Source organism: Varroa jacobsoni, unplaced genomic scaffold (assembly GCF_002532875.2).
Source record: "Varroa jacobsoni isolate VJ856 unplaced genomic scaffold, vjacob_1.0 scaffold_1104, whole genome shotgun sequence".
NCBI classification, from domain to species: Eukaryota; Metazoa; Arthropoda; class Arachnida; order Mesostigmata; family Varroidae; genus Varroa; species Varroa jacobsoni.
In genome coordinates this window covers 933,049-949,527 of record NW_019214006.1, presented here as the reverse complement: position 1 = coordinate 949,527, position 16,479 = coordinate 933,049, and the positions used below count along the sequence as shown (strand labels likewise).

The 16,479-nt window shown below is 45.6% G+C and overlaps 1 protein-coding gene across 4 annotated transcripts in view; it reads left to right on the top strand.

The window, feature by feature from the left end:
* Positions 1 to 3,362: 3,362 nt before the first annotated feature.
* The window catches only part of shep (RNA binding motif single stranded interacting protein alan shepard), a 21,798-nt gene continuing 8,681 nt past the window's right edge, over positions 3,363 to 16,479 (top strand). For 2 of the 4 annotated variants that reach the window (XR_002684187.2, XM_022844244.2), the window contains exons 1-7: positions 3,363 to 3,757; positions 9,229 to 9,641; positions 10,796 to 10,946; positions 13,436 to 13,734; positions 14,224 to 14,705; positions 15,271 to 15,603; positions 16,070 to 16,200. Coding sequence is in view for 3 of the 4 variants with exons in the window: in XM_022844244.2 (XP_022699979.1) it covers positions 9,229 to 9,641; positions 10,796 to 10,946; positions 13,436 to 13,734; positions 14,224 to 14,705; positions 15,271 to 15,603; positions 16,070 to 16,200 (1,809 nt within the window). In the remaining variant the exon portion in view is untranslated. Of the gene's footprint in view, positions 3,758 to 8,880; positions 8,989 to 9,228; positions 9,642 to 10,795; positions 10,947 to 13,435; positions 13,735 to 14,223; positions 14,706 to 15,270; positions 15,604 to 16,069; positions 16,201 to 16,479 lie in introns of all 4 variants that reach the window. The other 2 variants (XM_022844246.2, XM_022844247.2) reach the window with 2 other exon arrangements.

Here is a 16,479-nt window from a genome sequence, read left to right as displayed (position 1 = left end):
AGCGGTGAAAATGATAACTTCATAAGAAGCATCAGCAGCAACGAATAGGAAACGTCAGGCATTATTGTCTATCGGCTCTGATACCGCTGATGCTGGTAGAGATGCATGTGACCAAAGAAAGGGTGACGATCTGACAAAAATTGACAGGATCAACGGTAGTAGTAATAAACGCCGGCCAATCCGGCTAGAGAAACCGTGGTCAGCAGCAACCATCATCACCACCAACAACAACAAAAACAACGGCAGCAGGAACAACAACCATCGTCGTCGTCGTCGTCGTCGTCGTCGTGGTGGTGGTCTTAATTGCCATCCGTTGCTTCTATAGCGGAGTTCTATCGTAACAGCTGTACTTACTATGATAGCCTTTGCTGCACCACCCGTATCCGTGTTCTATGATATTAGAAGATCATCCGTGTTGAGGCCTCGGCATCTGCAGCAACGGCACCAGTCATGGCAACGATGGCGGCTATAGAACTAAGTTCTAGCCAAAAAGCGGCCGCCCGAGTAGATCTAAACGAGACAAAACTGAGGCATCGGAAAAAGCGCCGATAGCAGCAGCAGTAGTAGTTGGATAATAACGCTCATGTTTATACTGGTCCTACCACCGGGTTCCAGTAAGTAGCCTCGGTGCTGCTGCCGCTATTACAGCAACTAAGGCCAGCGGTGATTTTCATCGGCAAATGCAGCAAGGACTGCGTCACTGACAACGACAGCCCGCGCTCCGTAACAAGCCGCCGACATGGATTGCCGTTGGCTAGTTATTGCAATGTTTCCGTTCAGTTATCATGGCATACATTTGAGTATGATTATTTCTGCGATTTTTGTAGAATCACAGGATTTTCTTGCACGTAACATACGAAAAAGCTGCATTACGACCACAGCATATAAGGCACCGGCAACTAATACGCGTGTAATGGTGTCAAGACGGGCCGCTGGACGTTTGCAAAATGCATCTATAACGTTTTAGTATGTAACAGTACCGCATTCGTGCATGCCTCGTTGTTCTGCCTTTATCTGCCACTGAGTCGCTTATTCTCTCGGCTTTTCTCTTTTATATTTCGTTTGTTACAGTCGCGTCCTATTTCTGTCCCTAACTCTCGATGAGTCCTTCCGACCGGGCCTCGCCGCAGGCTACCTTTACTGCGGCGACAACTATAGCGCGCCAGCAATAATGGAAAAAGCGATAGTGACGACCCTCCTCTTACAGGCTGCTGTTGCCGCTGCGATGGTGACGGCCGCCGCCGCTGAAGCCGTCGTAACTACCGCTACTAGCAGCCATTTCTGCCATCGCCGTCGCCGTGTCCATGTTTTTCGTCCTCAGCTACTCTGCTATGCGTATTGCCACTCGTCGCTGCTGCTAGGCGTTCTATGGCTGGCTCACTGGCGTTCGTCACTAGCAGTAAGAAGCACCAGTTTAAACGGTAATCGTGGGGAGGCAGCGGCAGCAGTAATCATTTTGACTCTACTGGGGCAGCGCACTCCGCCTAGGCAAAAAGCCCCACCGAGCCACGACGAGCACTGGCATCAACACTAGCGAGCATCGAGCGAAGAGCACTACGATCGTTGGCTCCTAGGTCAGCCGAGCGCCCGCTCGCTCACTGCCTACTGTCGTTGCCACAGCTCTGGTCCTCCGTTCACCAGTTTTTCATCTACCGCTGCTCCTGCTACTGCCTACATCCATGACGGGGCTGCTGTTGATGATGAGACTGGTCGTGCTGCGGCTGCCGCTTGTGCTGCACCTCCGCCAATGTTGCTGCTCTTTCTAGTCAGTAGTCAATGCTCGCTCACAGCAGCAGTAGCAGCAGCAGCATATAGAAACGCTGCTCCGACCGCAGCACCAGCAGTTTCAGGCAGGCAGACGGGCGGGCGGCCAGTCGGGCGGGTGTTGGCCCGGCAACATTGGGGGATGGAGGAGCAGGGATCAGAATCGGGCTGGTGGCGCATACTCGCCGCCCCGCTGTCCGAATATTAGTTTTCGTATGAGCAGCCGTTTACCGTGTACCCATCAAGATATAAGAGAAGCGAAAAAGATTTGAAGGAGCTAGCAACAATCGAATAGACCGGACGGATTGTTGCTGCTGCTGCTGCTGCTGCTGCTAAAACGGCAGCAACTAACAAACATGCTATTCGGATTCACTCAATGAGCAATAGTTGAATGAGCGATAAACCGCCTCTCGTAGAAGCGAACAGAACCGCTACAACGGCACAACGATACACAAAAGCTGGCGGGCAGGCAAGAGGCAGGAGAGACCATAGATGATGCTAAAATGTCATCAACATGAAACCGAAAGCGGTGGCGACTCAGCAGAAAGAGCTGGTGTTATTACTGAAAACAAACGTCCTTAACCAGAAGGAAATTTAATGAATGACAGTTCTTTTTTTAAAGAGACGGTTTGAAGATCAAGGCGCATGCTGCTTATCAGGGCACGGCAAAAAGAGATGAAATATGACATCATTGTTTTGTTCTTTCATTGGTTATTTTTGCCAGGAGGAGGACGATGTTGTTGGTACGGATGTTTGTAGCAACTGCGTTAGCTATTTACTGCTACTACGCAAAAACTAACTGGACACCCTTAATCGCGTGATTACATTGTTCATGCACGAATGTACTGGGGTGACGTGTATGCATAAAACATGCACTAAATAAAAATAATAACGAAATTAAATTTATAAATAGGATAGGATTAAAAACTGAACTGAACTTAAAAATAAAAGTAAGATTCAATCTAATTTTGCTGCTGAACTAAAAGCGATAGCTCCCTGGAATAAGGGCAATTAGTTCTATTCACACAGCACTCGTACTGATTACCGGTAGAATGTTGTCTACCGTACCGAAATATCAAAGCGGTCCTTAACATCCTCTTTCCATATGAATAAATCTAAGAACAAAACTAGCTCTAATCTGCCAAATCATCAAAATAATTAGAAAGGAGAGAACGAATGAGAAATAACTTTTAATTTCAAAGATCTGAGAGTTTGCCGTAGAGCTTCTATTCCCCTCTCAGCAAACGCTTAACCGCGCCTGTGAGTGAAAAAATCGTCTCTTCCCAACTCTTTAAAAAAACGACAACAGACAACGGCAGCGCCATCGCCACCGCTGCTGCTAAACATGGACTTTTTTGTCAGTAAATTTTTTGTTCGTTTTCATTCTCTCTCTCTTTTTATCAACTAACAACGAGCCCAGCCCGCCATCGCGATTTCTTCCCAACGGACCGCTGATCTGAGATTCAAGTTTGCGCGCGCTTTGTGTTCACCGCCAGGCCGCCTAATGTGTTGCTGCTTCAGAGGATGAATCAGCTGGCGGCGACGGCCATTTTGGTTTGCGCCACCAGCATTCGGCCGCTCCCTGCTAGGGACGCTACTTTGTGTATATTTGCGAGATAGTAGTAGTTAGGCCCCGAAGGTTTTGAGAAATCGGCCCATTTTGCTGCCGAGTGAAGTTGTTGTACAGTTGTGCGCTGGTGCTCGTGCGTCGGGCTTGTGTCTGGGCGGTGCGGTGGACAGTGAAGGTGGCGGTAATCCAGGCGTAGGGCCATCGTAAACGTCGCGGACCGCCGGCCCGGACTACGAACGATTCGGAGTTTTACCGATTACGCAGAAGAAGGCAGCGGCCGCAGCTGTAGTAGCAGCCAAGGGAACCAGTGAGCAGCAGCAGCAGCAGTAGTGGTGTTACACAGAGAGGCAAGATGGACAGACAAATCGCGGAAAGCCGACTCTGACCGAAGGTAGAGGACCTACAACAACCGCTCAATCGCCGGTGAGTGTTTTTAGTGCGTCGAATCAGAAGTTGTCGACGCCAAATGCCGCCAGTCAGTCAATCCGTGCTGGACGCGCAAGCGAAACGGCAACAGAAGGAAGGCAATAAGCCAGACTCAGGCAGCTAGGCAAACCAGCTAACCCGCCGGTGGCGCTGGTCTGTACTAAACGATAGCAAGCAGTTAGTCAGCCTACCCTAAAACGAAAGAAACGGAGGGGGTAATCCGAGTAAACTGGACATGAGACGGGAAGGCAGGCAGGCCGCAGCAGGCCGAACGGAGAACGCCTGAACAAAACACTTTTCACAAACGAACGAGTGAACGAAAGAGAAACGAGATGTGCCGAATGTCTGTGTTGGGTGTACCTATTTCAATTCCCTGTGTTCGCTACGATCCCAGCGGCAAAAGCCAGACCCAAAAAAACGCGAACCAACCATCGAATTAGCCAGGCTCGGTCGTACTTCAATCGTATCACAAGTAAAGCTCGAGTGTGCTAGACCTCTCTCGCTTTTGGTTGCTTCTCTCCCTTAATCCATTCACCATAGAAGTATATTATAGAGTATACACCTGTAAAATTCGTAGCGTAGTATTTTATCCATACCTCTTAGCATCATCGTTTGCTAATGTAATGATATTGCTCATTCTCGTATCATCATCATCATTAGCATAATCATCACCACTGTAGTGCTTGCTGTGTTCTGTTGTGATGGCGGCGAACGATTCTGTTGTTGGCCCCATGACAAAAATCAACCGCCGGATCTTCTTGATCTCGTTTGTGTGAGAGATCTGTGCCTGATGAGATTTATGTGCACGTTCAGCAATGGAGCGTATTGGTTAGTGGTGTTTTCCTTGTTGGCTGAAAACTGTCGTCTGGTTTATATACGATGGTGTGGGAGCTTCAGGCTGCATCGAGGGCTCTCCCATCCGACATCGCGTATAATCGGGCCGACACTATCGGCGCTGGAAAAGGTGGGGCAGCAGCATCGGAAAGGAGCTGTCATAAAGAGAAAACCAATGATCGACCCACTGATTGAATGAATGAAAACGAAAATGTCGTTTTTGTTTGGATACCTTGCCGGCTGAGTGAAGATTGACTATCATCGGATAGTCCGTCCGATTACTGGTTTCATTCATCTACGACTGATCCTGTAGTTCATCTACTATACGGCGAACCAGTGGAGAGGGCGCATCTGAAAAAAAAAAGTACAATTTCTTAGGACCAAATGGATCGGTTTGCATGCGCTCCATATACATTTTATAGACGGCTGTTGAGCACCTGCCGATCTTGGCCAAATAATGTGGGACAGCTGATTTGCCATTTTCGCCTATAAAGAGATACTCGTCAGATATTCGTCGACGAGAAATTAGCGGTGTTCTTCGTGCAATTCGTTTTAAAAACGGCGGACACCGTTTGACAGCACGATAGCTAAGACGGTTAATCTCTTGCGACAGAAAGCTAGGGGTGGATAGTTCAAGCCCTTTCGATGGCAACAGGTGTGATTAAATAGAAGAAATCAGTTTCTTCGCCTGCCGGTATCAATGTCGATTTTTACGAAAAAAAGCATCCCTGTTAAGGTGTGAAATGAAGTTTGTGGGAGAACGAAGTTCTCATGTAGTGATCGGGCCTTTAACTGACTCACTGGGTTACTATGTCAAGCGACTGAGTGAGTGCGTTTCAACACGGCATCTAATTCCTTAATGTGTTGAGATTTCACCACTTATAAGAACGAGAGTTAAAACACCGACCAGAATCCATGGTTTCTAAGCCTCTGAAGTCAAAGAGGGCGTGTTAGCCTTTTCCTTGTCTCCCATGTATCTGTGCGTGTGCTAAGGCGCGTATTCAAGTGTTTTTTGGTGTCCCTTCATTATGCTCACGGTGTACATCCCCTGCGCAAATACGCTTTCTAAAGCTTTTATTCTGTTGGAGAGTTTGTGACAGGGCGCATCGGATACGGCAGACTAATTTTCGAACAGGGAGAGAGGGTAAAGGGCAAACTTAAGCGGTGACAATGGAATCGGGTGTAGTGTGTTTAATTTGTACGGATGTTGACGAGATACTTTTTCTGCCAACGTTCCTGTCACCATTGTCACCGAGGAAAAGGGGTGTATCCGAAAAAATTCACGAAAGAACTGCTAGCTTTTTAAACTCCACTTGGTAAGAAGATGTTTCAATTTCGTTGCGCTATCGGACGTTTTTGTTTATGGTGCTGTCTACAGGGGGTGGTGTAGGCGATCATGAGGGCGACAGCGGAATCTGTGCGCCACTGAAGGACTTTACCAGCTCTATTATCATCATAATCATTAACAGGGTGACTAACTCCTTGCGGCGGCAGTATTGTAATATGGTGGCCCGCTAGCATTGTCAGCAGCACCTGCAAGCCATTGATGGTGGCTTAGAGCCACTGGTAACTGGTGGGTGCAGTAGCGGTAGCGATGGCTGCTGCTCCTGCCAGTACGGCGGGAGCGGCGAACGCCGCTGCTGTCGCCATCGCCGCCACTTTCGCTAACAAAACCATCACTTGGCAGCTGCCCGGGTCCGGTACAGCCCGGCCCGCCATTTGGTCCATCGCTCTCTTGGCGCGCAGTTGCCTGTCTGTGGATCACCAGCAGACAGGCATCGGCGGGAATAACAACGGCGGTAACAGCAACAATAACGGCAGAATAATACTGTCCAATGGCATTACAATGATAGATGGAGGCACATTTACCACAAAGCGGGCGAACGAGTCAAAGCGACGAGAGCCGTGAATGTCGCCAGTTCGCTCTCAACGAGATACTAGTAGTGGTGCCATGTGCTAATGGCGCGAACGATAGCCGGGAGAAGCGCTCGCTGTTGCCACTTTTCACATGGATGAAAGGGGGGGGGGGGGGGGGACTTCCGATAGTCGACTTAGTAGTTAAAGAAAGGATCCGGAAACGGAATTTTCGCAAAAGGAATGGGACCCTGTGTGTTTCTAGAATGGCCCTGAAGGGTTTTGAAGACAATGTTTTGCATGTGAGGCAAATTGAGTCCACTATGGCCGAACAGATCGCCAGGCCAGCGCCGACAGTGGTGAAATGGCGGCGAATGAATCGTGCCTCTTGATCAAGCCGTAGCGCATTTTCCATTGCCTGACATCGTATCTTCTTTTGTCTACTGCTGACTCATCGTACACTTATATGCGCTCATTGCATGAGTTTTGCATCATACGACTCGAGCGTTGTTTTATTCGTTCTGCGATTCTCATGTAAGGGTACTTGACTTCCAGTATGGGATCGATTAGTCTTACGGGGTAGAAAACATGTGATACTCAATAAAAGCTGCGACTCAAATTTCTTATTACCTTTTGCAGAAATGGTAGTTGAATTCGTATGCGTATTTGTACTGCGATCTAACTTGTTCTTTGCATCCAATGGCCGTATTCTTAATAATAATTCCATCCACTCTTCATAATTCCTCGCACAGATGCGTCAAATTGAGACACTCGTGCCTTTATTTCTTCTGTGATTAGCTCGACTATTTGCTCTGTCTTAATGCTATACTTTAAGAAAAAAACCTGCGCAATGCCAACTCGGTTGTCATTTCTTTTTACCTGCTATGATTTTTAGTATGGCAAACTATAGCGCTCTAATGTAGGTACCGTTACCATTGGAGCCAACATTGATCCTAAATTCCGACAGTCAACTGATGTTACACAGGTCGTAAAGTAGTGCTCAATGGGCAGATTCTAAGAAAATTACTTTATGTATCCTGATCCGTGCCGCATTCATCTGGGAGGGCGATAGGGGTTTCAAGCCTGAGAAAGCTTACAAGTTACGACTTTGTATGTGAAAACGTCACAAGTAGAAACATGCTGGCGATTGTTTTAGCCATTTCAATTGGCAATTGAAGTATGATTGAAGAGCTACCGTTGTTGCTGATTAGGCTTAAATTCACTATAATCTGTCTATGGAAAAATAAAACAAATTTAAAGTCTGTATAATTGTTCTGGTCAACATGTGTGCATGCCTTGTACGCATTTTACTTGATCCTTGCCTCCGTTTTGCGTGTCACTTAAGTGTCATATCAGTATCTATAAAATGGCGTCCGTGTCCGGCTAGAAGTTACAATTGTTAGCTGCCCCGTCTGCCGGTTTTGAAGACATGTTTTGGTCTCGTTTTACCGCAGGTACTCCCGAATTTTCAGCGTGCTGCCATGCATTGCATGACATGCTATTCCTTGAGATGACTGCATTATGAGGAGGGAGTGAAACGATTTGGACGCATTGCGAAATTTCATTCCGCATAAATGTCATCGACTGAAAAAGATCAGAGATTTTAACATAGTAAGCATGTGTCAACGTCTTAACTATATATAGTTTATATTGTTACTATATATACAAGGTCAAGGTTATAAACAAAGCGATGAATTACTCTTCTTATATATGAATGGGAAATTAATAATTCATAATGAAAGAGTAGTTGAATTTGATGAACCAGCTGAGGTGCTTGTTGTACAGCTTCGAATTGTTTCTGTATGTGAGTATAAGCCTGCTATTGTATTTGTGTCTTGTCTGAGATCTACAATTCCGGATTTCAATGTATCCAGCATATCTACCGTAATGAGATACCGTCGTGTTAGGTACCGTTTGCAGCGATGGGTCATTAGAACAAACAGATCCTTTTTGTGGGCTCATCATCACTATTATTTAGTATTTAGTTTTACTATAAGCCTTGGATTAGCGTAAACTATGTTGCATTAGATGAAAAAAGTGTTAGCAAAACTAAGAAGTGGGAATATCTGATGTACTGCTCTGTTTTTCAGCGCATACAGAGACATAAAGAGCAGTGTGTGAACGAGCAAAAGAATGGTTTCATAACATATCAATAGAAAGCGACATGTCCAATGATATTATAATAAATCTGCTTTGCGACGAACTGGTATTCCGTTTGATTGTTGCGGATTGTACTCTGCGGGAAGAAACTGTTGAAATTATTCTTTGGGTGGAGAGCTTTTGCTTAGCCAGCTACGTCGTAGCAATGGCTGTCTTGGGAGTATCTGTTCAATATAATATACTGCTTCTCATCTTTCGAATCTTCTCCAGAAGACCAAGTTTCCTTTTAAAAACAAAATAATGAAAATTTACTTGGTCGTGGCCATTTTCAGTACAATGACGATTAACGTTATGTGAAGTAAAACAGACATCGGTGGTGGAGTACGAGAAACCTACAGAAACCCACCTAAGAACAGACATAATGCCGCTAACTCAAGCGTGTGAGTTATTCTGTTATTCTGCATTATACTCCACGGCCACATAATCTCTATTTACATTTTTGTAACACTAATTCTGTATTAATAGCTCTCGTATATCTCTGATGCTTACCTGAGTGATGCGGCATTTGTCTGCTCACTCCACATCAAAATACAACGAATCCATGCATCTATATTGTCTGCTTATAATTGCAAGAAACATTTAACTGTTGCTTGTTATCGTCTATCTTCTTTTGATTTCAGATGGTTGCGAATAGTCACCAGATGAACGGCGGAGGTGGTGGCGGTGGAGGGGCGTACGTAAACGGTACCAGCGAAGAGGTTGGCGGCCAGACCACACTTGGCCTAATCGCCGCCCCGGCAGGAACACACTACTACTACTACCACCAGCAGAATTCATCGCCGCAAGTTCGTTATCCGCAGGCCATCCCACAGGCGATGTACGGTCACCCTATGGCACTTCAGGTCCCACAGGGTCCGGGCGGCCACGCCGGTCAGGAACTCGGTCCACACGCCGTTGCTGGACAACCCGGAATGGCGGGTCTCGCTGGTATGGCGGGACCCCAGCAAGCGCAAGAGTTGTCAAAGACTAATCTTTACATTAAAGGACTTACGCAGAACACGACTGATCGCGACTTGTATAACCTCTGTCTCCCGTAAGTTGACTTTTAGCAAGCCGCGATATTGGTCATCGAATTAAAGATCATTGGTCTTCCAATGTAATAATATCACGAGCACTCGTACTTATTAAAAATTTGTTAGGTTAGGACTGTTGACGCTTGATTCAATTCCACCAGGTTAGTGTGTGTCATTCCTACGCGAAAATAAATCCTATTTGTTAAACTGATGGATGATGATTGCCATCCGCAAAGATTGGCCTGCGCTTACCTTCAGTGGATTATTTGGTCACTGTAGTAACAACAAAGAAGTGGACCAGGGAGAGTGATGACAAGCAAAAAGCCCACTCGTAAACAATATTCAATCAATTGACAGAATATACAGCGCAGCACACTCCAGGATGAAGGTGTACCAGCCCATAGTAACACAGATGAAAGTAGCTTGTCAGTGTATCTAGTATTTTACGCAAATGAGCCGAGATGCAGAGTGACGCAGACCTTCTTTCAACCACATTTTAAGTAATTTTTCCTGCAGATGTCTACGTATAATGTACGAGACATAAAAAACATGCGATTGCTCTACAATGCGCTGAAACGTCGTAAAAAGCATTAACAGGGTCTAGTACATAGGTCGGAATGCAGATATGTTTTATGTATGGTTATACCAAGAAGTTTACGCTGTTCAGTTGAGTCGATGGTCGAAGGGGAAATCATGTAACGTAGATGGCCCGGCAATGGAACGAGAGCTGGTTGCATTGGTTCATTTGGTAGCGTGTCACCTTGCATCAAGTTATTGATTGTCACGGCTATAGCTATCATAAGTATAACAATAGGTCGATTGCTCGCTGTTCCGATGGAGTCAGAAGTATTTTGATAATAGACGTTATTTTTAGTAATATAAATTCACAAGTAAATCTATCTTAAGATGAAACTGTACTATTTCTGCCAATGCCTTCCTTCATAACGATCACTCAAGGGTGTAATATATTCTGTAATGTTGATAATGAAGGCTAAGTACATCATAACTAGTTCGATGACCAGAAAATATTCTTGCCTGCCTAAAACACTTCCCTTTAAAAACCAGATGTTTATACGATGTATTCATGAATGGTTTGGGATGTCCCATTGTTCTTGTCTGTTGCAATCTATTTTTCACTATTTGATCATATGTGTTTGCGTGTACATTACTTCAGTTATGGCACGATAATCTCAACCAAAGCGATCCTCGACAAGGACACACAAAAATGTAAGGGGTACGGATTCGTGGACTTTAATACGGCGGCTGAAGCCGAAAGCGCGGTTAAAGCTCTGCTGTCGCAAGGGATCCAGGCACAGATGGCTAAGGTGAGTCGCGGTAAACAAATAGAGGACCCAAAATACAAGAGTCTCTTTCTTATCGGTTTTCTATCAAGTGGCACATTTGTTGGTGAAGAGCAGAGAGTTAACTTTGACCAGGCCTTTGTGGCAGCATACTACTTAGATCTGACAGATGTGCACTTCATTTCAAAATAAACCTTTTTGCCCAGGGTGAACAGATATACTAAACTAGAGCATACCAAAAGCTTAGTCGATACGTCCAGATTTTTGTCTTCAGAAAAGAATAATTCTGAACAAAAGATTCGATTTGATTAATTTTTGTTTTGTTGTAGCAGAGTACGTCGCAAGTACTACAATTTTACTAATAGATTTCCTAACGTATCGCGCAAATATCTAACTTGTAAATTGACCACCTAGTTTGCCAAAAAACTTAATACAATAGAAAGGTAAAAGAAGTGAAATCTATGATTAAGTCAGAAAATTATTTTTTTATTGCTGACCAAATATATATATGTGCACATATATATGCTATGAGTGTTCGCACGTATCTACGTAACGACGTGTGTCTTGTGACGTTGGTAGAGCCGTGGTCGAATGTCCTCATCGCAGTGGTGGGGGCTCCGTTCGACATGCCAGTGATGCGTTCGTAAGCATGGCATGCAGCGTTCTCTAGTGCCTCCATGTAGCCTATATCAGGTAGCACGAGCAGGTTGCTGCAGTTGCCAGGTTGTTGTCACACAAAAAGAGACGTGTGTCGACTGAGGCCGCCAGCAGCCGTGCGCTAGAATCCAATACGCAGTGTGGCATATTTGTTCCGACTGCTTGCTTAGAAATACCAAGGCAAGTCGTAGCATGCGAATGTAGACGTCACGACACTTAGTTATTGTCATAACTGCGTGTCGAGCTCAAGAGCGGCGCATTGGGAGAGAATGTCTCTTGGTGAGGAGTGCCTGCTCAAGGCATTGCAATTTGTTTTGTTTGTCAATGATTACAGTTAAAGGTAATCAAGCTAGTGAACGAGACAAAATTAATTCATATGGAATATAGAAAGAAATCTACTTCTGGGTTAAGTCGGGTGTTTTGATATCTTCATTTTTTTTGATAATTATTTATATGGGCCTCACATTGGTACAAATATATCCCTTCCAAGTATTTGGGAAGCGAATATTATTAGAACACTGATTATTTTACCAATTAGTGAAAAATAAACAAATCTGTGTTTAGGTCGTTCTTTTGAACGTAGTTTTTTGTTCAGCAATATCCTGCAACCACCTGCCAAATTCTCAGTAGCTATATTACAGATACATGGGGTTGTGTCACATGGGCTTGACTTCTCGTTTCCAAGGGACAACTGTCGCGCCGATTTCATAAAGCTGGGTCCTAATAAATATTTGGATGCTTGTATGTCGTTTACAATGGATGTGAATTAGCAAGCAATTTGGCATGCACAGTGGCAGTCGCAGGTGTCAAGCAGGCCTATACAGGGCACGATGTCAAGCATGGCATGCCTTCTAACCTGCAACTTCAATTGTTTACTTACAGCGTAGGTTATTGTTGCATCGTATAGGTAGTATTATCGTGCAAAAAAAATATATATATACAAAATTTATGATGGGGTAATTGCATGTAAAAGGGCAGGGCGCTGAACTGATAGCTAACGCAGCGGCGTGGCATGTGCACCACTTTTTTGAGTCGGATGGCCAAAGTATAGAGAGATAATGAGTTAGATAAGAAAAAAATTATTGGAGATGTGTGTGTGGCATGCACAGCTGCTGCTGGTGCCGCTGATCGCGGCGAAGTTGTTGGCATGTGCGCAGCTGTTGTTGTTGATGTCAAATGGCTGACCGCGGAAGAGGCTGTGGCATGCGCAAACGCTTGGGCCATGGAGGTGACACAAAAAAGATTCGGCGATCATAACAAGCATTCATGTGCTGCACCTGTACGGACAGAATCTTCATACACACAGAACTGCGAACAGCCGTTGCATCTTGCTCCACTGCTGTCGCTGCTTTTAGCTCACACTTTTGCTAAATACAAATTACATTCTTTCTACATTAAAGTGCTCATTAATCAACCGACTAATGACTACATTTCTAGCGCAGCGTACCTTAGTGGACAGCCATGCACAGTTTTCAAAATTCAATCGGCAACTCTGCTAGTCTGTATGTGTGTATAAGGCACTGTCTGCTACGAGTGTCCCCTTTGATTGTTTTGACGATCGCATTGGTCGCGCACAGCGTTACCACTTTACTGTGTCACCGTTGACATGGCTTGTACAGCAGCTACTGCATCTGGGAATGGAATAGCTGCTTGCCGTGTTTGCCAGACCTCTTGCCGCGAAGACGGCTTAGCTAGCTAGCTAGCTAGCTAGCTAGGTAACGGTCAGCATAGGATAGCTAGTTGACCGACCGGTTTGCTCTCTCTGCTGGCCCCGAACTACTGTGCCGCTTGCCGTGGTCTGGTTGGTGGGTGCTCTGGTCGTGTTCTGGTCGATGCCGTCGTGTGACGTGGTGTAGGTGTCGTCCTCGCAGAGCCTGAACAGCCAGATCGAGCCGGATCCCACAAACCTGTACATAGCCAACCTGCCGGCGCACATGTCCGAGACGGACCTGGAGAACATGCTGTCGAAGCATGGCAGCGTCATCTCGACCCGCATTCTCCGCGACGCGAACATGCAAAGCCGAGGTGTAGGCTTCGCGCGGATGGAGAGCAAGGAAAAGTGCGAGCACATCATCCATCTCTTCAACGGAAAGACGCTGCACGGCAGCACCGAGGGCCTGCTCGTCAAGTTCGCTGACGGCGGTAACAAAAAGAGGTACGTTCACAGCATCGACAAGTAAGGCCACGTGCTGCTATTGTCTATAATTAATTTTTTTATTATATACCTCTTCGTACACACTATACATCAAATCAGCTAATGTTTAGCTTGTGTCGATGAAGTTCAACAGCGCAATCTATTGTGTCATAAGTACTGAAAAACATATGTACACACATTCGTCATATGATAATCTGTTGAATAATGAAATCTAATATCAATATTGAAGCAAGATATCCATATCTCGCTTCAACATTGATAATATTATCATAACTAGATATATATCTCGTCGACACCAAATCTTCACCGTCATTAATTATTATTTCAGTTAGTCATTCACAAGCATTAGTATATACAATAATCGCCATTACCATTATTCGTATAACTATTCATTATGTGTCTATTCGTTTCACCCTTACTTTCGATATATCTGTTCGATCTTCTGTAATACCCATCTTCGTTGACGTCTTTTTTTCTGGGCTGCTGCAGGCTTCAGCAGCAGCAAGCGATGCAAGGCGGGTACGGACACGGGCCAATGGGAGGCCATGGTGGCCATGTGGGCCACCACAGCCAACATAATGGAAGCGGGCCTGGTCACGAAGGAGGGGCGAAAGGTTCTGGCCATCACGGAGGACACCACGGGGGTCAAATGGTCCACCATAATGGAGGTGGCCCAGCCTCAGGTCAGCAGGGGGAGCACGGACACGCCGGCCACCACGGGGCTCACGGCGGTCACGGAGCCCACGGAGGCCGTGGCCAGTGGGCCCCGCGCGCCGCCGACGAGGCCGCCGCACTGTACGGCGCTGATGGACTTGTGTCGCAGCACTCGCCCATTGGGCTAGTGCAAACGACGGGCTTCCATGTTTCCCCCCAGGCTAGGGCGCCCTACGGGACGCCCCATCCTCAGCTGGCCGGGGGCGCTCTCCAGCTTGGCGGTGCCCTTCAGTATATGCAAGCAAATGGAATCTACAGTAAGTATCTAGAATGTTTATGATTGATGAATAGCAGCTGTCTCTTTTAAGCAGATTTAATTTTTAGAGGGCAGAGATTACCAGTCCAATTACTTGTTTCGCACTTGGACGATTTAGGCTGAGCTAAGTCGCATTTCCGAGCATCCAATATAAAAAATTCGATACGACTTTTGGTCATACTGACCGTGGTTATTAGATGTATATATGATTTACTAACAAAGTTAGTCGACTGCAGTAAACACGCAACTAGTTTAATTTTGCAAGGAAACTTTCATGTTACAACGAAAATAGCTGCCTTAGATTCTCAGCAGTACATTTGTATTGTATATATAACATATCCATCCACGGAGTTGTGTACCTCGTCGGAAACACAAATCGAAAAATGTAATTTCTTGAACAATACAACAAGTCAAGCCATGCTACCTACTCCTTTTTCTTGACCAGTTTATGTGCGTTCTTTTTAATGTTAATTAAAGCCACTGTTGTGTGCAGTCCGACGCGATACTTCTATTCTTTCTTTATTTACTTTCTTTGTTTGTCGTATTATTCGTGTGTATTTGAGTAGCAGGCGATCCCGCACTCCTGGGGGCGTACATGGCTGGTCAACAGCAACCGCCGGCGCCAGCTCAGTACATTATCCACTCGGGTCCTGCGCCCCACTCAGGACCACACGGTCCGCACGGACCACATGCGAGTGCCCATCCACATAGTTTCGGGCCGGCCACCCTCGATGGAGCAACACTCTATGCCGCCCACGTTGGTCTCGGCCCCGCCGGCCAACTGGCGCAGCAAATGCAGCAGCTGAGTCTGCAAGCGCCGCCTCACGCGCCGGGCCCGCAGCATCACCTCGTCCAGCACTACAATGCCGCCGCGGCCACTGCTGCTGCAGCTGCCGCCGGTAAGAACTCAAAGCAACTATACATATATTAAATACACATAACACGGATTAATTATGAAAAGAGTGCTAAGAACGAACTTCATATCAACTATGCGATGTCAAAACTTACCTTGCACTTACCTTAATCCTATAGAAGCGCTTTTTTTATTCACTAGGATATTTCGTTAAACCATTCAAGCCACCGCTTTGGCTGATGTTCCATTTTCTTGAATTCACCCAAACTCGCTCTATTCACCTTTGTTGCCATCTGTCGATTATACCGCGTCGTACTTCGTCGTACAAAGACTACAAAGAAATCCTATTTGGTACTTTATGCGATTCTCTGTCCTGTCACCGGTTGCTTATTTCCATCTTAGCAATGCCTATAATAGGCTAGCTATATTTAGCGGTCCACTTAATGTTGAGGTAGTTCTTAAAGGCAAGCCATGACATGAACTATTACATGACAAAACTATGTCTTTCTTAGGCTCATATATGACTGCGGCGATGTTGCCGTCTCTGCCGGCGGCAGCGACAAACGGTACCGATGTGGGGCCCGCATCGGTTGATTCAGGTGTTGGGGCTGATCCCCAGCAAGACGCCCAGCAGCAACAACAGGCACGTGTCCTTAAAAATACTTGTATAATAATTTTTGGCTTTTTATTTACTGAGATATTTCACAGCCATAAATAGTCTTCCTTTCGTCAATACAATTAAAAGATACATAGAAAAGTTTTGACTTAGAGGTGGCATTCAGTAAAGAAGTTTTGTTCAAATAAACATGCTGCCAATGCAACATGTCTGTTTAAACAAAACAGTGTTGCATTGCGCAGGTTGACAGGCGTTAATACAATTAAAAAAAAATTAATATTTTTTTAATGATGTTCCGTTATATAT